We start from the raw sequence: 17,129 nt of genomic DNA on the forward strand, positions 1-17,129 counted from the left end.
AGTCGTAGGGTCAGTATTGGCTCACATGTTCCAACATTTCTACAGAATCCAAACTAATCTTCTGCGAGGTTGGCTTCTACCAGTTTTTCCATGTTAGTATTTTGCAGCCATGGCTTATTAAACAGATAGTTCAGTAATTTTCACGTCTGTCAGTACCTACTTACTTTGGGATTGGAATCATATTCTTCTTGAAGTCTGAGTGTATTTCACTTGTCTCATACATCTTGCTCACCAGATGGTAGAGTTTTGTCAGGGCTGGTTCTCCCACAGCTATCAGTAGTTCTAATGGAATGTTGTCTACTCCCGGGGCCTTGTTTCGACTCAGGTCTTTTATTGTTCTGTCAAACTCTTCACGCAGTATATTATCTCCCATTTCATCTTCATCTACATCTCATTTGCATAATATTGTCCTCCAGAACATCGCCCTTGTATAGACCCTCTATATACTCCTTCTATCTTTCTGCTTTCCCCTCTTTGGTTAGAACTGGGTTTCCATCTGAGCTCTTTATATTCATACAAGTGGTTTTCTTTTCTCCAAAGGTCTCTCTAATTTTCCTGTAGGCAGTATCTATCTTACCCCAAGTGATATATGCCTCTACATCCTTACATTTGTCCTCTAGCCATCCCTGCTTAGCCATTTTATACTTCCGTCGATCTCTTTAAAGTCAGTACTGCCATTAGACTGTTTATTTATTTGCAGTGTTACATTTACACGATCATGATTTCAGCTTTCAAATGCCATTACCAAGTGTTTTTAATTTTATACAGTGCCTAAGATGGCATGCTGTCATATTTAAAATACACTATTGGACACATTGTCTAATGGCGGTACTGACTTATTCTTTTTTTTTAAAAAAAAAACATAATCATGACTGTGGCCCCACATTATGAAAAAATGATCCTGGCGATCTTGTTTTTGAGACGTTTGTATTCCTTTTTTGCCTGCTTCATTTACTGCATTTTTATATTTTCTTCTTTCATCAATTAATTAAATTCAATATCTCTTCTGTTACCCAAGGATAAGATGGCCTAAATATGTTCTTGGATAATTTCCTTCCACTTGCCTTGTGTACAAGACCACAAAGCATCCAACATTAATTGATGGAGGACCTCGAAAATGAACTGTTGACTAACCATCCCAATATTTTAATGAGCAGCATGTCAGTAAAAGTGCAATTCAGGAAATCAGTGGTACTCATTATTCTTCAAAGAAGTCTTACTCACTCCTTTACCCACTGCTCCTCAAAGAAGTCTAACATATTTTTCATCACATTTAGCTGAATCCTGTCCTGCTTAAATATAGCATGTGAAGTTACTGGATGTATGAACAATACTTTCAACTCCAAGCCTTTGCTGCTGTAACAGTTACCATTCAGACTGCCATCTATAAGCAGGATTTCAGATCACATGTTGTTTAAAACTAGCCCAAACTACTATGTCACACCACACTGTAGGATGCAAAAGTGCAGTCACCATGGGAGCACAAAATATATGCACAGCTGTCAGACTGAATAAGTACTCATCAGAGAATACTGCATTTTAGCAGTCAGTAAGCTACTGATAGCATCCATGTATTCACTGCAGTTTACAGCATTTATTGATTATGGGAACTGAAAGCCGATGCAACAATACATGCCATCTGTTCAGCTCACAGTACACACTACTGAATCACTGATGCAACAGGTCCACATCAATTGTAATGCTCCAGTGTGGTCAACAGGTCATTCCACATCAAATCATCCAGAAATTTTAGGAAATGACATTCATCGTCATGTAAATCCTTGAAATTTTGAGTAGTGGAACTTTACCTAGATATATTCACATCTCCAAAATGTTAATGTTGGTAGTCAATTACTTTTTCACTTATTATAAAAAGAAGTTGTACAGAGTCAGTAATTCAGGCTTTCATAGACGAGCTCCTTTATAATTTAAAAATGCAGTATTTACTATAGTTTTTGCAGTTGAATCTTGAATTTTTTTTAGTTAAAGATAAAAGTTTATATTATTATAGTAGTTTCTTGTAGTGAATATCCATCATCTAAATCTCAGAAAAAATTTTAACTAATTTCTTTTAAACAAAATCCATGCATGGACATTATAATTTTTTTAAGGTATTGCTCTCTCATAGATACCTTTGAAAAACTAACAATATTTTTATAAATATTCCATTATGTCACACAAAAAGAATCAATTTCTAGAAACAATAGGAAGTGTCAAAACAACATTATTGTAAAAGAAATATTGAAGTTGCTAGTTCATGACTATCATGTCACCACTAAATTGCTGAAGTTGGCTACACTGCATTTCCCTAGGAACAAATCATATCTGAGAACACTATTTTATTGCCACTTTCTTTGTTTTGAATCGTGTGTTCACTGAGCATGCAGTTCTGAGCACTTGTACTAAGGTGTACCCAGTGTCAATTACTGGCTAAAAATTCAATTGTTGCAGTTTTTAACTATTCATTCCAAAACAAAAGTAAGTCTCCTAATGTTACAATAATAATGCGAAATACTTTTGTAATGAAACCATGGGACAGAATGATTTTTCATTATTTAATTATTTTTTAGGTTACACCAATCATCTTTTGATTTATTTATGACAAATATTGATTTTATGGCTGAAGCAGTATGGAAAGTACAAGTAGTGTTTTTTTGGACATTACCTGCAAGACTGCAAGATATATGTGATAATGCCCTGACTTGTGTGAATGAACTGACCAGTGAAGAACAAGAACTTTTATTACAGTGAAGCAACATTCATTCATACTGTGATTTAAGTGTTTCATTTCTGTGTGTGTTAAACACAAAGACAAGTGCCTGCACAGATTCTCTCTATAAAGAAATTTGCTGTGATCCCTTCAAGTGGCATAAACTATCCATTTCATCTGTATTGCATGAAATTAGTGTAGAAAAGGCAAAGACCTTCAAAATGAGTGGCTTTAGCATTATTCCTGGGGAGAAAAAGTGCCCAACCTGTATCAAATGTATTAATGAAAAACAAGCAAGTGACGACTCATCACCAGACTATGTAAATGACAGTAATGTGAAGGTGCAGACTCCTGCAAAATCTGTGCTCAATACTACTTAACTAGCTTAGGAGTATCTCCTGCAAAGCTGCATTCAGTTTCTCGGCATAATCGGTATGCGGCAGCCAAACAAAAATTGGAATCAGCAAGCTGGGGCTCTGAAGACTAAAATTTCACATACATATCAATTTGAGCTGGCTGCTGATGCAAGTACTATCCGTGACAGTTATTTAACACAACTGGAAGAAAAAAAGGCAAAACGTCATGATGAACTCATGGACAAAATCAGACAGACAACTGAACATGCAAATAATCGTGAAAAAATTCAGTTACTTACTCTGGTGCCATCAACTTGGTCTCGACAGAAAGTCAGTTCCAAATTTCAGGTTTCTGAATATTTGGTACGACAAGCAAGAGCTCTTTTAACGGAGAAGAGTATTTTATCAATGGCTGAGCAGGAAAAGAAAGACATTGCCACATTATACAGTGAAAAAAGTAAAGAGTTTTTATTTGGATGACGAAAACACAAGAATAATGCATGGGAAAAAAGACAAAGTGAGCACCAGCAAAAATACCTATGAACAAAAGAGTCTTGTTTTAATTAATTTCACTGAACTGTATTCTCTCTATAAAAAAAAAGTATCCTGAAGACACAGAAGGATTCCAAAATTTGCTTCACTTCTACAAAAACATACACTTGCATGATAATCAGGAACACATACCGTATTTGTGTGCATTTACCACCAAAATGTTACATTGTTTCTAAATTCCATTTACATTAAAGAAACATACCAACATCCAACTAAAATCATAACATGTGATATAAATAATGGAACCTGTATGCTTTGTCTGTGTGAAAAATGCCCTACCAGTTCATTGCTTCAAACCCACTTAGAAAATGAAATAGGAGACTATGAACCTGATGAGATGATTCAGTAGAGTAATGGTAACAACTGATAGAATGACTTTAAGTGTTCAAATCACTTCTCTATCAGAATTCTGTGAGACACTAATTAAGAAAATTGTAAAACTTACTCCACACTCTTATTTCTCAACCACAATCTGATTATCTTAATATGAAGAAAACTCTTGATGAAGGATCAGTGTTAATTTTAATGGATTTCAGTGAAAATCTCAATTTTGTTGTTCAAGATGAAGTACAGGTGTTCCATCGGAACAATGGCAGCAAGGACAAACAGTTGCATGCAAAAAGTATTTTTATTGTTTCTGATGATCTAGAACATGATGTTGCCTTGGAGTACCAGACTCAGAAGATTGTATTGAATTTAAGTGTGAATTTCCAGAAATTCATCTTGCGTATGTTGAATATTTCACTGATGGTTGTGCAGCACAGTATAAAAATTGTAAAAATTTCAGAAACATCTGTTACCATGAACACAACTTCAACATAATGTGCAGCTGCTCCTTTTTAGCTACCGGCTGTGGTAAATCTCCCTGTGATGGTATTGGTGGTACTGTTAAAAGATTTGTCTCAAAAACAAGTTTGCAAAGAATTTATAAAAATCAAATACTTACAGCTTCACAGTTATTTGAATTCTGTGGTGAGAAACTGCAAGGCATTTCAGTTCTATCTGTTTCAAAAGATGAAACGGTACAAGTCAGACATTATCTTTCTCAGTGCTTCCTAAGTGCAAAAACAATTCCTGGAACATTATCTATGGATCACATTGTACCAATATCTCCAACCAAGACTGGAGCAAAAAGGCTGAGCTGTGATACAGATTTTAGTATCATGCATGATTTCTCAGATGCACTTCCACTACTAATGCCAGAGTGCCCTATGCAGCCCAACTGCTATGTTGCAGTGCATATGACTATGACACTTCTTGGTATTTGGGAATTGTTTAGAAGGTGAATTGTGAAGAAGGAGATGTTACAGTAAGGTTCATGCATCGTTATGGACCATCCCCGTTCTTCCATAGGACTGATGATGACGATTGTGATTTTTCTCTCTCTCACATTCTGTGTGAAGTTGATATCACCACAGCAACAGGATGTAGTTATTCTCTGAGAAATGAGTCCTCAAAATTGGTGGAAGAAATGTGGTTCTCATACAAAAAAGTATTATCTAAACATCAAAGTGTCTCATCATATGTGTAGTTCCGAATCAACTTGAATGCAAATTGCAGCACCAGCATTCTGTGTAGTGTTGACATTATTGGCTTTTGAGAAAATGCTTAAATATTATAAACAAAATGCTATGTATTTTTATGTTGAGTTAATTTGGTTATGGAAGAGGTAATAAAGTGTTCATATGTCATGTAATATACAAGTTGCCCTATATTTTATAATGTGTAATTTTGTTTCATATATTGCAATTTTTTGCTCTATTTGCATATTGTTATGTGTACTTAAGTTTAATGCCTCTTGTATTTCTCTCCAGTATATATAATTTTTCCCCAGTGCCATTCATTTCTCAAAACTGATTTTTTGTGTGATGAAACTTTGTTATTTGTAGATCACTTTTTAATTTTTTCCGGGTTTTCAGAGGGGGACAATTGTCCAAAATATTTTTTCTAATTTAACAATAAAATAAAATAAAATTAATTTACAAAAAATTAATTGGAGAATTCTAACATGTTTTCAGAAACTACTTGTCTGAAAGGATATTCAGGGAAAAACTGTCAGCATACAATTTTTTGTTTAAATACTGCAGCCAATTTTCATATTTTTACAGTTTGCTTAGAAGTAACAAATTGCACCAAACTTTCAGCAATTGCTACCAACAGTATGTATATAAAGCAATAAAACTGGCAAAAGTTCATAATAGTAGATACAATAGAAGTACACAAAATCTCAGTTCACATTTAGATAATGGGTGTCATGGCCTGGATGACTTTACAAGGAATGACCCCAACACTTTGGATGAACGTGTGTTATTTGTTACTGCCAGGCACACAAGGTAGTGGCCATCCATATTGTGCTCACACGCCATGTTCAGTCACCCATCCATTGGTTTCCCACAAGCATCAGCATTGAAGCATTTTGCCCTCACAAGAACTGAAATTTCTTGATACGGACGGCACCATTTGACACGCTTGTGGCTGCTCACACAGGAGCAAGCTGTGGCCGGAGTACATAGCCTGAGTATTTCTGATCTGTTCATAGCGTACTTTAATTGGGTGGGGTATCAAAATCACTGTCAGATACAAAAACTATTGTGCAATTTTCTTACAAACATGGGGGAGGATTGCTAGTTACATAATCATTTTCCGACCACGATATGCACTGCATTATTTTCTATTTTTTTTTTTTTCAGGCTATTCCCCCCCCCCCCCCCCCTACCCCCTACAGAGCCCTCTGAGTATGGTTCACATTTAGCCAGTTCCTTACTTGTATCATTTCAAATCAAATGTTGTGAATCATGGACCACATTCAGACATCTAATATTGTACATGAATGTCCACAAAAGCTATTAAAATACCATGCTGGAGTCTTGGTGTAGCACTCCTACCCAATTTCGTAGAGAGATTGATACTAGTGAGCACAGTAAGTGAAAGTAACAATTGAAATTTAAGATCATTATAGTCAAACATCTATCTAAAATTGCAAGTATAAAAAGGTCAACATGAAATATAATGAAAGCACCTGTTCAAATGGTTCAAATGGCTCTGAGCACTATGGGACTTAACATCTGAGGTCGTCAGTCCCCTAGAACTTAGAACTACTTAAACCTAACTAACTTAACGACATCACAACACACATCCATGCCAGAGGTAGGATTCGAACCTGCGACAGTAGCAGTCGTACGGTTCCGGACTGAAAAACTACCTGTTCAAATCCACTGTTAGACAATAGTACAAAGGAAGCCCATTGTGTGTATACCCACCTGCAACTTCACTGTGAGCATCAACAATGGCACCTTTCAGTTCAGCCATCATTAGCTCCATAGTGGCTCTAAGACAGCCCAACTTATTAGCAGGACATTCATGTGCATCTAGAGATGCTAATTCTACCACCTGCAAACACAATAAAAAAAAGGAGCCCAAAATTTATTTTCATAAGTTAACATACTACAAGAAATTTGTATGTATCAATTCTTAATAAACAAATTCCAAATTGGTACCTGAAGGGCATTTTATTAACAGAAGTTCTACTTCACTTTTAGAAGACACCATCATCAAAATTTTCCATACTTCTGTTCTTCAGCTGTACACATCCAAATTGTTTCTGCATGTTCTCTAATAACATCTATCTAGTTTTTATTGGGTCATCCCTTCACTCTTACTTAAATTAAAAAAAAACTTGGTCCATTTACCATGCTTTTATTTGACTGCATTTCCTGCCCATCTCCATTTCACTACCATTATGGTCATAAATACATCCTCTGCTCTAATCTGCTCCCTGATCCATTTCTTTCCCATCTTCCTTACCAATTCCTAACATCCATCTCACTATTTCTTGCTGAGAAATTGTTTGCACTACAAGTCCATATCTCGTTACCACAAGTTAAAACAGATAACATTTGCAGACTGTTAACTTTCCATTAAGACACTTCAGAATAATGGTTCCACAAACTCTAATTTTCTAAGTGCACTCTATGCCATTTTTACCCTTCTAGTAACCCAATTTCTTGTCCTACACAAAAGCTAATCAACTAGTCCTTTTACTTATTATTTTGTACATTTTCCCCTATCTGTTAATTATGCATTGCAGACTTACGAGCCTATTTACAAATGTTTAATATTAAGTTCTTGCTGTGAGGGCTAATGATACACCACCACTAACGCAACAAACATGGGTCAGACAGTTTCAGATAAAAAGTATGTCCTATTTGTTTTTACAGTCTAAAATGGATACAATCAGACTTGTTAAGTTGAAATATGTTTCAAATTTTTTTCACTGTTAGTCAACTTTGCAAAATGACCATATGCACAGTTTCACCTGCCTACCTGAACTGCAAGTTTTTGAAAAATAATTATGGATTATGACAATCTTCACATGATTCCTGCACTTGAAAGTGTCTGGTGTATGGGCCTCAATTATTGCACTGCACAAAAATGTGTGCTTGTCACTGCTTCCATCGGTTTATGAGAAGAACTCTGATTTCACAACTAAAAGTGATTGAAAATAACTTAATACAGGGTGATTGAAAAAGAATACCACAACTTTAAAAATGTGTATTTAATGAAAGAAACATGATATAACCTTCTGTTATACATCATTACAAAGAGTATTTAAAAAGGTTTTTTTCACTCAAAAACAAGTTCAGAGATGTTCAATAAGGCCCCCTCCAGACACTCGAGCAATGTCAACCCGATACTCCAACTCTCCATAAAGTTGATTGTGGAATTTGCTGCTCTCTGCTAGCTCTGTGAGTCGATTTTCCTGGGCTGCGAACAAATGCTTCTGGATGCGTGCTACATTTTCATCACTCGTTCTCAGCCGTCCAGAACTTTTCCCTTTGCACAAACACCCATTCTCTGTAAACTGTTTATACCAACGTTTAATACACCACCTATCAGGAGGTTTAACACCATACTTCGTTCGAAATGCACGCTGAACAACTGTCGTCGATTCACTTCTGCTGTACTCAATAACACAAAAAGCTTTCTGTTGAGCGGTCGCCATCTTAGCATCAACTGACGCTGACACCTAGTCAGCAGCGCCTCAAGCGAACAAATGTACAATTAAATGAAACTTTATAGCTCCCTTAATTCGCCGACAGATAGTGCTTAGCTCTGCCTTTTGTCGTTGCTGAGTTTTAAATTCCTAAAGTTGTGGTATTCTTTTTGAATCACCCTATATTCACATGGAAATACTATTTACATTTTGTCCATAATTTTGTGTTTCCAAACTGGTGTACCAGAAAATAAATACAAGATTTCCAACACATCAACATTAATTTTAATTCTTGTAAATATTGCAAAATGCATATCATTTGTGTACAATAAATATAAATTAAGGAGGACATCTGTACACGCATGCACTCGAAATGACCACAGATTCACTCTATCTTGCATGCACACTCACATGCAGTACAACCAGTTAGGCAGGATGGTAGCTGATCAAGAGATTAAAACAAAACACAGACAAGCTAAAAGAAAAGTACAGGGAAACGTGACTGGCTGACCACTTACAAAAAACTTGGATGAGCCAGCCACCCTCTTGACACATTAAAAACATCTCCCTAAAATCTTGTTAAAAATGTTGGACAATTCACAAAACTTTAAAACTTGGACCACCTTTGTTTCATCATTACATAAAATAGAATGCAGATCCTCCGGTAAATCTGCTGTAGACTGCTGATCGGCAAAAAAATGCAGTCCAATAAAATGTGGCACGCCACAATCTGAACGCCACAAGCACCACAGATTGGAGGGTCCTCTCACCAGAGTAAGAATCTGTACATCATAGGGCTGTGGCCTACGTGAAGAAGAGTAAGAAGGACCTTGTCCCATCGACGTAGCTGAGCTGTGAGATTTACGACACGGAGTTTGTTGTCTGTCACTTCCAGCCACTTGTCTTCCTACTGACACTAGACTTCATACCTCAACGGTGAGGTGAGAGCATGCAGAGGGATAGCACACCAAAATACCTGAGGGTGACGACACGCCACCATGGCTGCTCCATCCACCCTTTCATACCTCGCAATTCCCACCTACCCTGATACCTAGTAGAAAGACACTTCCTTCCCCAGTCGTCGTAATTGGAGAAGAGTATCTTGGATATCCTGGGGGACTTTATCTGCTGGCTACAAATGTTGGACAGAGTGAAGGGCACTCAGATAATCTGCACAGATCAGAAATTTAACACAGAGAACGTCTCATCTGCTCCAGTGCCTGCAAGATCACTTATAAATCTGCATCGAAGGTAGTAAATTCTGAGGCCATCTAACTTGAGGACATGATCTAGGAAGATGACAGAGCAACCAACAGAGTCCCCCTGCTTAGATACATTCATTAAAACAGCTACATGGTTGTGGTGCTCAGATAAAATGTCAGAAAATATCATACTAAAAATCGGAAGCAGGTGTGCGTTCTCTCCTGTACCACACCCTGGGCCTCTCTGGTAACCAGGACAGCAGACACTTAAAACCCGGGATTTGGGGTTGTTCTGGCTCCACACCAAGTGACTCAAGCACACACACTGCATGCTGATCCCAAATGGCATTGTGAACCTTCAAAGGCACTCCGGAGGTGTGCGAGCTACAGTATGGTGTGTGGATGAAGTTGAAGCAGTGAGGAACTTAACATGGCTGACTCCTCATAAGGAGGTGGCACCGGACAGTAAGTGCCAGTTCCCCCACCTCAGTACAGACGCTGGGTACGGGACTGGTCCGATAAGCACACATGGCCAGCCAAATCACCATAGTGGACAGTGGCAATGATCCGTGAATAAGAGGGCCTCGCTGACCCCATACACCACGCACCCGTAGTCCTGCCACAAACACACGAAAGCCCAATAAAACTCGAGGACACACACCCCGTTTGTCCCCAAGACCTGTGGCTAACACACTTGCTGATGTTCAGTGCCTTCTGGGTTCTGGCTTTTAGGTCTCACAGGTGTGGCAACCATGAAAATCTGGAGTAAAAAATGAGGCCCAAAAACCGTACTGTGTCTCTAAAATGTAGGATGGTGTCCCCCACATTCATGGCAGGCAAATTAAAAAAATGATGAGAATGATTAAAATGAACACATACACACTTATCCGTAGAAAACTGTAAACCTGTCTTCGCAGCCCACTCCTCTAACCTCTGCACTGTAAGCTGCAACTGACGGATCGGCATTGCAACACTGGAGAAGGAACAGAAAACAGCAAAATTGTCCACAAATAAGGAGCACTGTACAGGACTCCTTACTGTAGACATGATACTGTTGATGGCTATGGCAAAGAGGGTAACACTTAAAACACTGCCTTGAGGGACACGATTCTCCTGCTCAAATCGAACAGTGTGTCCAACTCAGGTCCAAAAAAAACACAGAGAGGAAAGACCATATGAAGATGGGGGAGGTGGGCACAAAAGCCCCATTGATGCAGTTGTGTGAGAATACAGTGTCTCCAAGTAGCATCATTTGCCTTACTTATATCAAAGAAAATGCCAATACAGTGATGCTTACAGAGGAAAGCCTGCTGAACAGCCGCCTCTAGAACGGTCAGGTTGTCAACAGTGGACTGAAATCTTCAGAATCCACACTGAGAGCCACTCAGGAGTTGCCTGGTCTCTAACAACCAAACCAGACAATGGTTAACCATTCGCTTCATGGTCTTTCCTTGGTATGATGAGATACTTTTATTATCGTTGTATATTTAGCTTCTCCCCACACTAATCCCCAATTTTCCGCAGTTGTCCCATTAGTTTCATTTTATTTTGCGTTTGTTGGCGTGCATTAGGGAAGGTTAAATGGAAGGGCAGGTCACACAGATCCCAGCATGAGAAGGACCTACCAGCTGTGAGGAATACTGAGGACAATGTCTGTTAACAGTACTGACATTTCTTCTGAATGTAAGTAGTGGCCAGAAGTTCCGTCTCATAACTTTATAGTTTTCATGGCATAATTTTCCCTCCAATCCCATTGTTGTGGTCTTCAGTCTTAAGACTGGTCTGATGCAGCTCTCCATGCTAGTCTATCTTGCACAATCCCCTTCATCTCCAAGTAACTACTGTGTCCTACATCCATTTGAAGTTCTTTACTGTGTTCACACATTGGTCTCCATGTACAATTTTTACCTCATGCACTTCCAACCATTTCCAAATTGATGATTCTTTGGTGTCTTAATATGTTTCATATAACTGATCCCTTCTTTTAGTCATGTGATATCACACACTTCTTTTATTCCCAATTCGATTCAGTACGATTGTCATTAATTACCTGATACACTCATCTAATCTTTGGACTACTTCTGTATTACTACTTTTCAAAAGCTCCTATTCTCTTTCCATCTTAACTGCTTATTATCCATACTAACCCACGTACAAGGCTACACTTCAGACAAATAGCTTAAGAGATGATTTCCTACTACTTATACTTCATTGGATGTTACACATTCCTGTTTTTCAAAAATTATTTTCTTGCTATAATCAGTCTTCATTTTGTAAACCCTTCTGCTTCAGCCATGATCAGTTATTTCACTGCCAAAAATAGCAAAACTTAACAACTTTCAGTGTCTCATTTCTTAGTTCAATTCCCTCAGCAAAACAATTTAATTCGGCTTCAATTGCCTTACCCTCGTTTAATTTTCATTGGTGTTCACTTATAGCTTCCATGGTCTGTCTACCAATTTCATTCAACTGCTCTTTGATACAACACCTGATTGCTATCGGTACAAAAGCTTGTAAATATACACACACCGCAGCCTGCTATACATGTCAAAAGATGCTTTGTACCACTGCTATGTCATTCCCTTTCCTGTCCCATTTGCAAATAGTGCAAAGAAAAAGTGATTGCCTGCATGCTTCTGAGCTTTAATATCCAATTTTTTTCCTTACTGTCCTTAAATGAGATGTATGTTGGAAGCAGCAGAATCAGTCTGAGTCTGTCGCAATTGCTGGTTCTCTAAACTTTCTCAATAGTTTTTTTTTTGCAAAAAATATCATCTCCTCTCAAACGATTCCATCTACAGTGAAGCAGTATTTCCATAAAGCTCATATCATGATCAAACCAATCAGCAAGAAGTCTGGCAGCAGGCCACTGAATCGTTCCAAAGCCTTACTTTAATCTGATAGAGTGAAGATCTCAATACTTCAGTACAGCTCAGTACGAAAGGATCTCAGAAACATACTGTATGTTGTCTCTTTTATAGGTGAACAACCCTTCCCAGAAGTATTCCAATAAACCACTGTCAGCCATTTGCCTTCCCTATGAAGGACAATATTTGTTTGATCCATTTTATGCCATTTTGCCATGTTACACCTGTATATGTAATTTATTACAACAAAGATTCCAAGACTTACCAAGCGGGAAAGCGCTGGTAGACAGGCACAATAAAATAACACACAAACACACACACAAAATTTCTAGCTTTTGCAACCGACGGCTGCTTCTTCAGGAAAGACGAAAGGATGTGGGTTTTAAGGGAGAGGGTAAGGAGTCATTCCAATTCCGGGAGCGCGCGCGCGCGCGCGCCCACACACACACACACACACACACACACACACACACACACACACACACACACACACATCCATCCGCACATATACAGACACAAGCAGACATATGTGAAGGCAAAGAGTTTGGGCAGAGGTGTCAGTCGAGGCGGAAGTACAGAGGCAAAGATGTTATTGAATGACAAGTGAGGTATGAATGGCGGCAAATTCAAATTAGTGGAGGTTGAGGCCTGGTGGGCAACAGGAAGAGAGGATGTATTGAAGGGCAAGTTCCCATATCCTCTCTTACCGTTACCCACCAGGCCGCAACCTCCGCTAATTTCAAGTTAGCGCCACGTGTGTGCGAGTGTACACCTATCCTTTTTTCCCCCTAGGGTAAGTCTTTCCGCTCCAGGGATTGGAATGACTCCTTACCCTCTCCCTTAAAACCCACATCCTTTCGTCTTTCCCTCTCCTTCCCTTTTTCCTGAAGAAGCAACCGTCGGTTGCGAAAGCTAGAAATTGTGTGTGCGTGTTTGTGTGTTTTATTTATTGTGCCTGTCTACCGGCGCTTTCCCGCTTGGTAAGTCTTGGAATCTTTGTTTTAATATATTTTTCCCATGTGGAAGTTTCTTTCTATTTTATGTATATGTAATTTATGAGAATGAGTCAAGCTGCATACCATTAACATTATATTCGAACGCCACAAGAATGTGTTGTACTCACACACATTAATTTACATCTATCCACACTTACAGCAAGCAGCCAACATCATGCAACAGAAATTCTTTCCAAGCCATTCTAAAGCCCCTACAGGCACTTTAATGATGCTTTCCCAAAGACAACGGTATCATCAGAAAATATTTCCCTGGGACACTCCTTAACTTTCTCTGTAATTATCAGTATCCATCCGGGAGAATATACTGGGTTGTAACAGGGGGGGAAAAAAAGGTCTTGACCAGTCACATACTCTGGAACCTGTTCTGTATTCTCGGCCTTTGTTAACATACTACAGTTTGCTGCAGTTTGAAGGCCGTCCAGAAATTTAAGAATATAGAATGTGCTGATTGGTGTGCCTAGATGGATCACAAAATACTGTGTATGAAAAAAAGTGAGCTGTGTTCTGCATGAGTAGTGCTTTGTAAATCCAACAGTGATTAAAGGATTACAGAATTTCTGTATCCAGGAAAATTATTACACTTGAGCTCAGAATATGCTAAAAGGGCCTGTATCATGCCAACATTTACGCGCACCAATTCTTTTGCCCTTCTTACATCTGGTAGTAGCCTGTGCAATCTTATAGTCCCTTGGGACTGTCCATTCTACAACACAGTCACTGTACTATAATTGTGAGCTAAGGAAGAGGCCAATGCCACAATCCTCTGTGCAAGTGAGCTGGAATTACATCTGAGCCTAGACAGTCATTTTCAGCTAGTTCAGCTGCTTTTCAACACATGGTTAAACCATGCAAAAGATGTTAATCTTTATACAACCAGAATTTCAGATGGTAGCAATCTTTCTTGTCTGTATTATACCCTTTAAAAAATCCTGTGTATACAATACAGATTCACACTATTCCTTCATGACACTCACCTTTCTTTCCATTTGTAATGATAAACAATACAGTGGAAAGAAAAGACAAATAAGAAATAGTAACTGTTTTATTTATATTATCTAGGAACAATAATGACTTCAATCACCGAGTTATTAAAAGTTATGTATTTTAATTATTTTTAATAAAAGAAGTTTCTTCAAATATACAGAGTAATAGCAAATGATTCATTGGGTTTTGATGTCTTATAGCTTCAGATATATAACGTGTGCACCTGTTTGCACTAATAATCAATGGAAACAGTATATTTTGAAGTTGTGTTTACATCAGTGTGGTTTCATTATGATATTCTAGATTGGCAGGGAAACAGCAGTCTAGAAAATGGTGACACAAACATTAAGAATTTTGTGTGCTGCAGTATGAGAAGATAATCCATCACTTCCAAGCAGCATGGTTTCTGAAAACAGTACAGTGTACCGCCTTCAATACAACAATGTATTCTGTGGTGGTATCAACAGCTCATGGAGACAGAGTGCTGCTGTAAAAGGAAAAGCTCTGGATGACCAAGTGCTGCAATTTAAGTTGTAGAGAGTGCTCAATAGGAGTTTCTTTGTAAACCAAAGAAATCCATGTAAGTCACAAACTGGGCATTCCTTAGCCCGCCTGTGGAAGATTCTGCATGAACAATTACATCAGAAACTGTATCACGTATAGCTGTTGCAACGTTTACAGACAAATGACTGCACCAACAGATGCAAATTTTGTGAACTTTCCCAGGAAGCAATTGGAGATAACAAATTTCTCCCAACGCATGTTCAGTGATGAGGCGACATTCGACATAAACAGTCAAGTGAATCTTCACAGCATTAGCATAAAAATAACAGAAAATCGTGATGTACAGAGGAGACTGAAACACATTCTTCAAAGGTGACTGCCTTCTGTGTTGTTTCAAGTAGTGAAGAGTATGGACCCTAATTTTTTTCTCAAAAAGCTTTGATGGGTACCATGTACCTAACATACTGAAAGACTGGTTGTTTCCTACAGTGATAGCTGATATTCAAAAATTCAGACTCCTATAAGATGGAGCGCTGCTTCAGTGGCATACAGTACTGTGTCATCTGAAAGAGGAACTTCCACACCAGTAGATTACACATTCATGATGATTTGGCATTCTTCAGATGGCCCCAAGGTTACTTGACCGTACAATTAGTGATTTTTTTTTTCCTTTAGGGGTTTGTGAAAGACAATGCTAACACACCACTTTTGCCACCAACATTGACTGAACTACATGACTACATCACTGCTGCAGTGGTGAACCCTGACGGGCATGTTCAAACGAGTTTGGGCGGAACTTGAGGTAATGCACAGATGTCTGCCCTGTAAATCAAGGAGAGTATATAAAACATTTATAATGATGTGTATGAAACCTGAAAATTTGCTTTTCCATACAATGTATCAATTACATTTTTTACAAAATTCTTTGTGAAGTACATTCATTCAAAAATTGATGAATCATTTGTAATCACATCCTGTATATGACAACTTACTGCAGCTGGCAAAGGAACAGCTAAATCAACTGGAGCTCCCAGCTGATCAGGTGTCACACCATGGTTAGACAGCTTTTGCAGATGCATGTAAATTTCAGCATCTTCTTCCTTGTATAGTGCGCACAGAGCTGGGAAAACCAAACTATGCAGCTGGTTCACCATGTAGCTGTTGGCAACAACAATTTCTTTAAATTTCAACACATACCATGCATAAAAAGAACACACAACATTGGCATTGCTTAGAAACAGATTATAGGTAAGCTTACAAAAGACTTGTTCAAAGAATGCAATTATATTTTAGTCTTTGTACATTAATCTGTTATGTGGAAAAATTTAAAAATGTCTGCTGTCAGATGGAGCAGAGTAGTCTAAATTGCTAATAAAACTCTGACAAATTAAAACTTTACGCTGTAGTGAACAATGAAGGCACAGTTCACTTTGATTTGTGAGGACCTCTTTCCTATTTTCCAAACTCTGCAAAGGTTCTCCCCATGTTCTTTACTGCACTATAGTGGTGCACACATAAGAATAAATGTGGTGGGACAATGCACAGTGACAATTTGCAGTACCATTTGACGCTACAGCCAACAGTGTCATTCTGGTGTGTATGTCTGTAGTGTGCATTTCAGGGTTTGTGTGTTTAGAACATTTAGCATTGATTTTCATGTTAGTTTTGGTATGGTGAAGATACTTAGCCACTGTAGTGTTCATTATAGGTGTCATTAAGGGAAAAAAAGTATTACATTAAAAAGCAAAAGTGACAGTTTTCTGTGCTTATTAATTTTACTACTGAGGGTCAGAGGCATAGACAGTATCCCAAAATGGCACTCATCCCAGCATTGCCAATTACCAGTGTAAGCAACAGCTGGATGATGCAAGACATGGGGAAGACGTAGAGAAAACACTAGCGATGGCACGTGGTATTGTACAGCTCTCTCTGTGCAGAAAGCATC

The 17,129-nt window shown here is 38.3% G+C and overlaps 1 protein-coding gene across 1 annotated transcript in view; it reads right to left on the reverse strand.

Moving 5' to 3' along the window:
- Positions 1-17,129, reverse strand: part of LOC126285383 (ankyrin repeat domain-containing protein 27-like) — a 92,076-nt gene that overhangs the window by 33,243 nt on the left and 41,704 nt on the right. Inside the window, exons 7-8 of the mRNA XM_049984722.1 lie at positions 16,177-16,342; positions 6,879-7,008 (exon numbers count right to left, since the gene is read on the reverse strand). Of these exons, the coding sequence (XP_049840679.1) occupies positions 6,879-7,008; positions 16,177-16,342 (296 nt within the window). The remainder of the gene's footprint in view (positions 1-6,878; positions 7,009-16,176; positions 16,343-17,129) is intronic.

The sequence above is a fragment of the Schistocerca gregaria genome, chromosome 8 (assembly GCF_023897955.1).
Source record: "Schistocerca gregaria isolate iqSchGreg1 chromosome 8, iqSchGreg1.2, whole genome shotgun sequence".
NCBI lineage: Eukaryota > Metazoa > Arthropoda > Insecta > Orthoptera > Acrididae > Schistocerca > Schistocerca gregaria.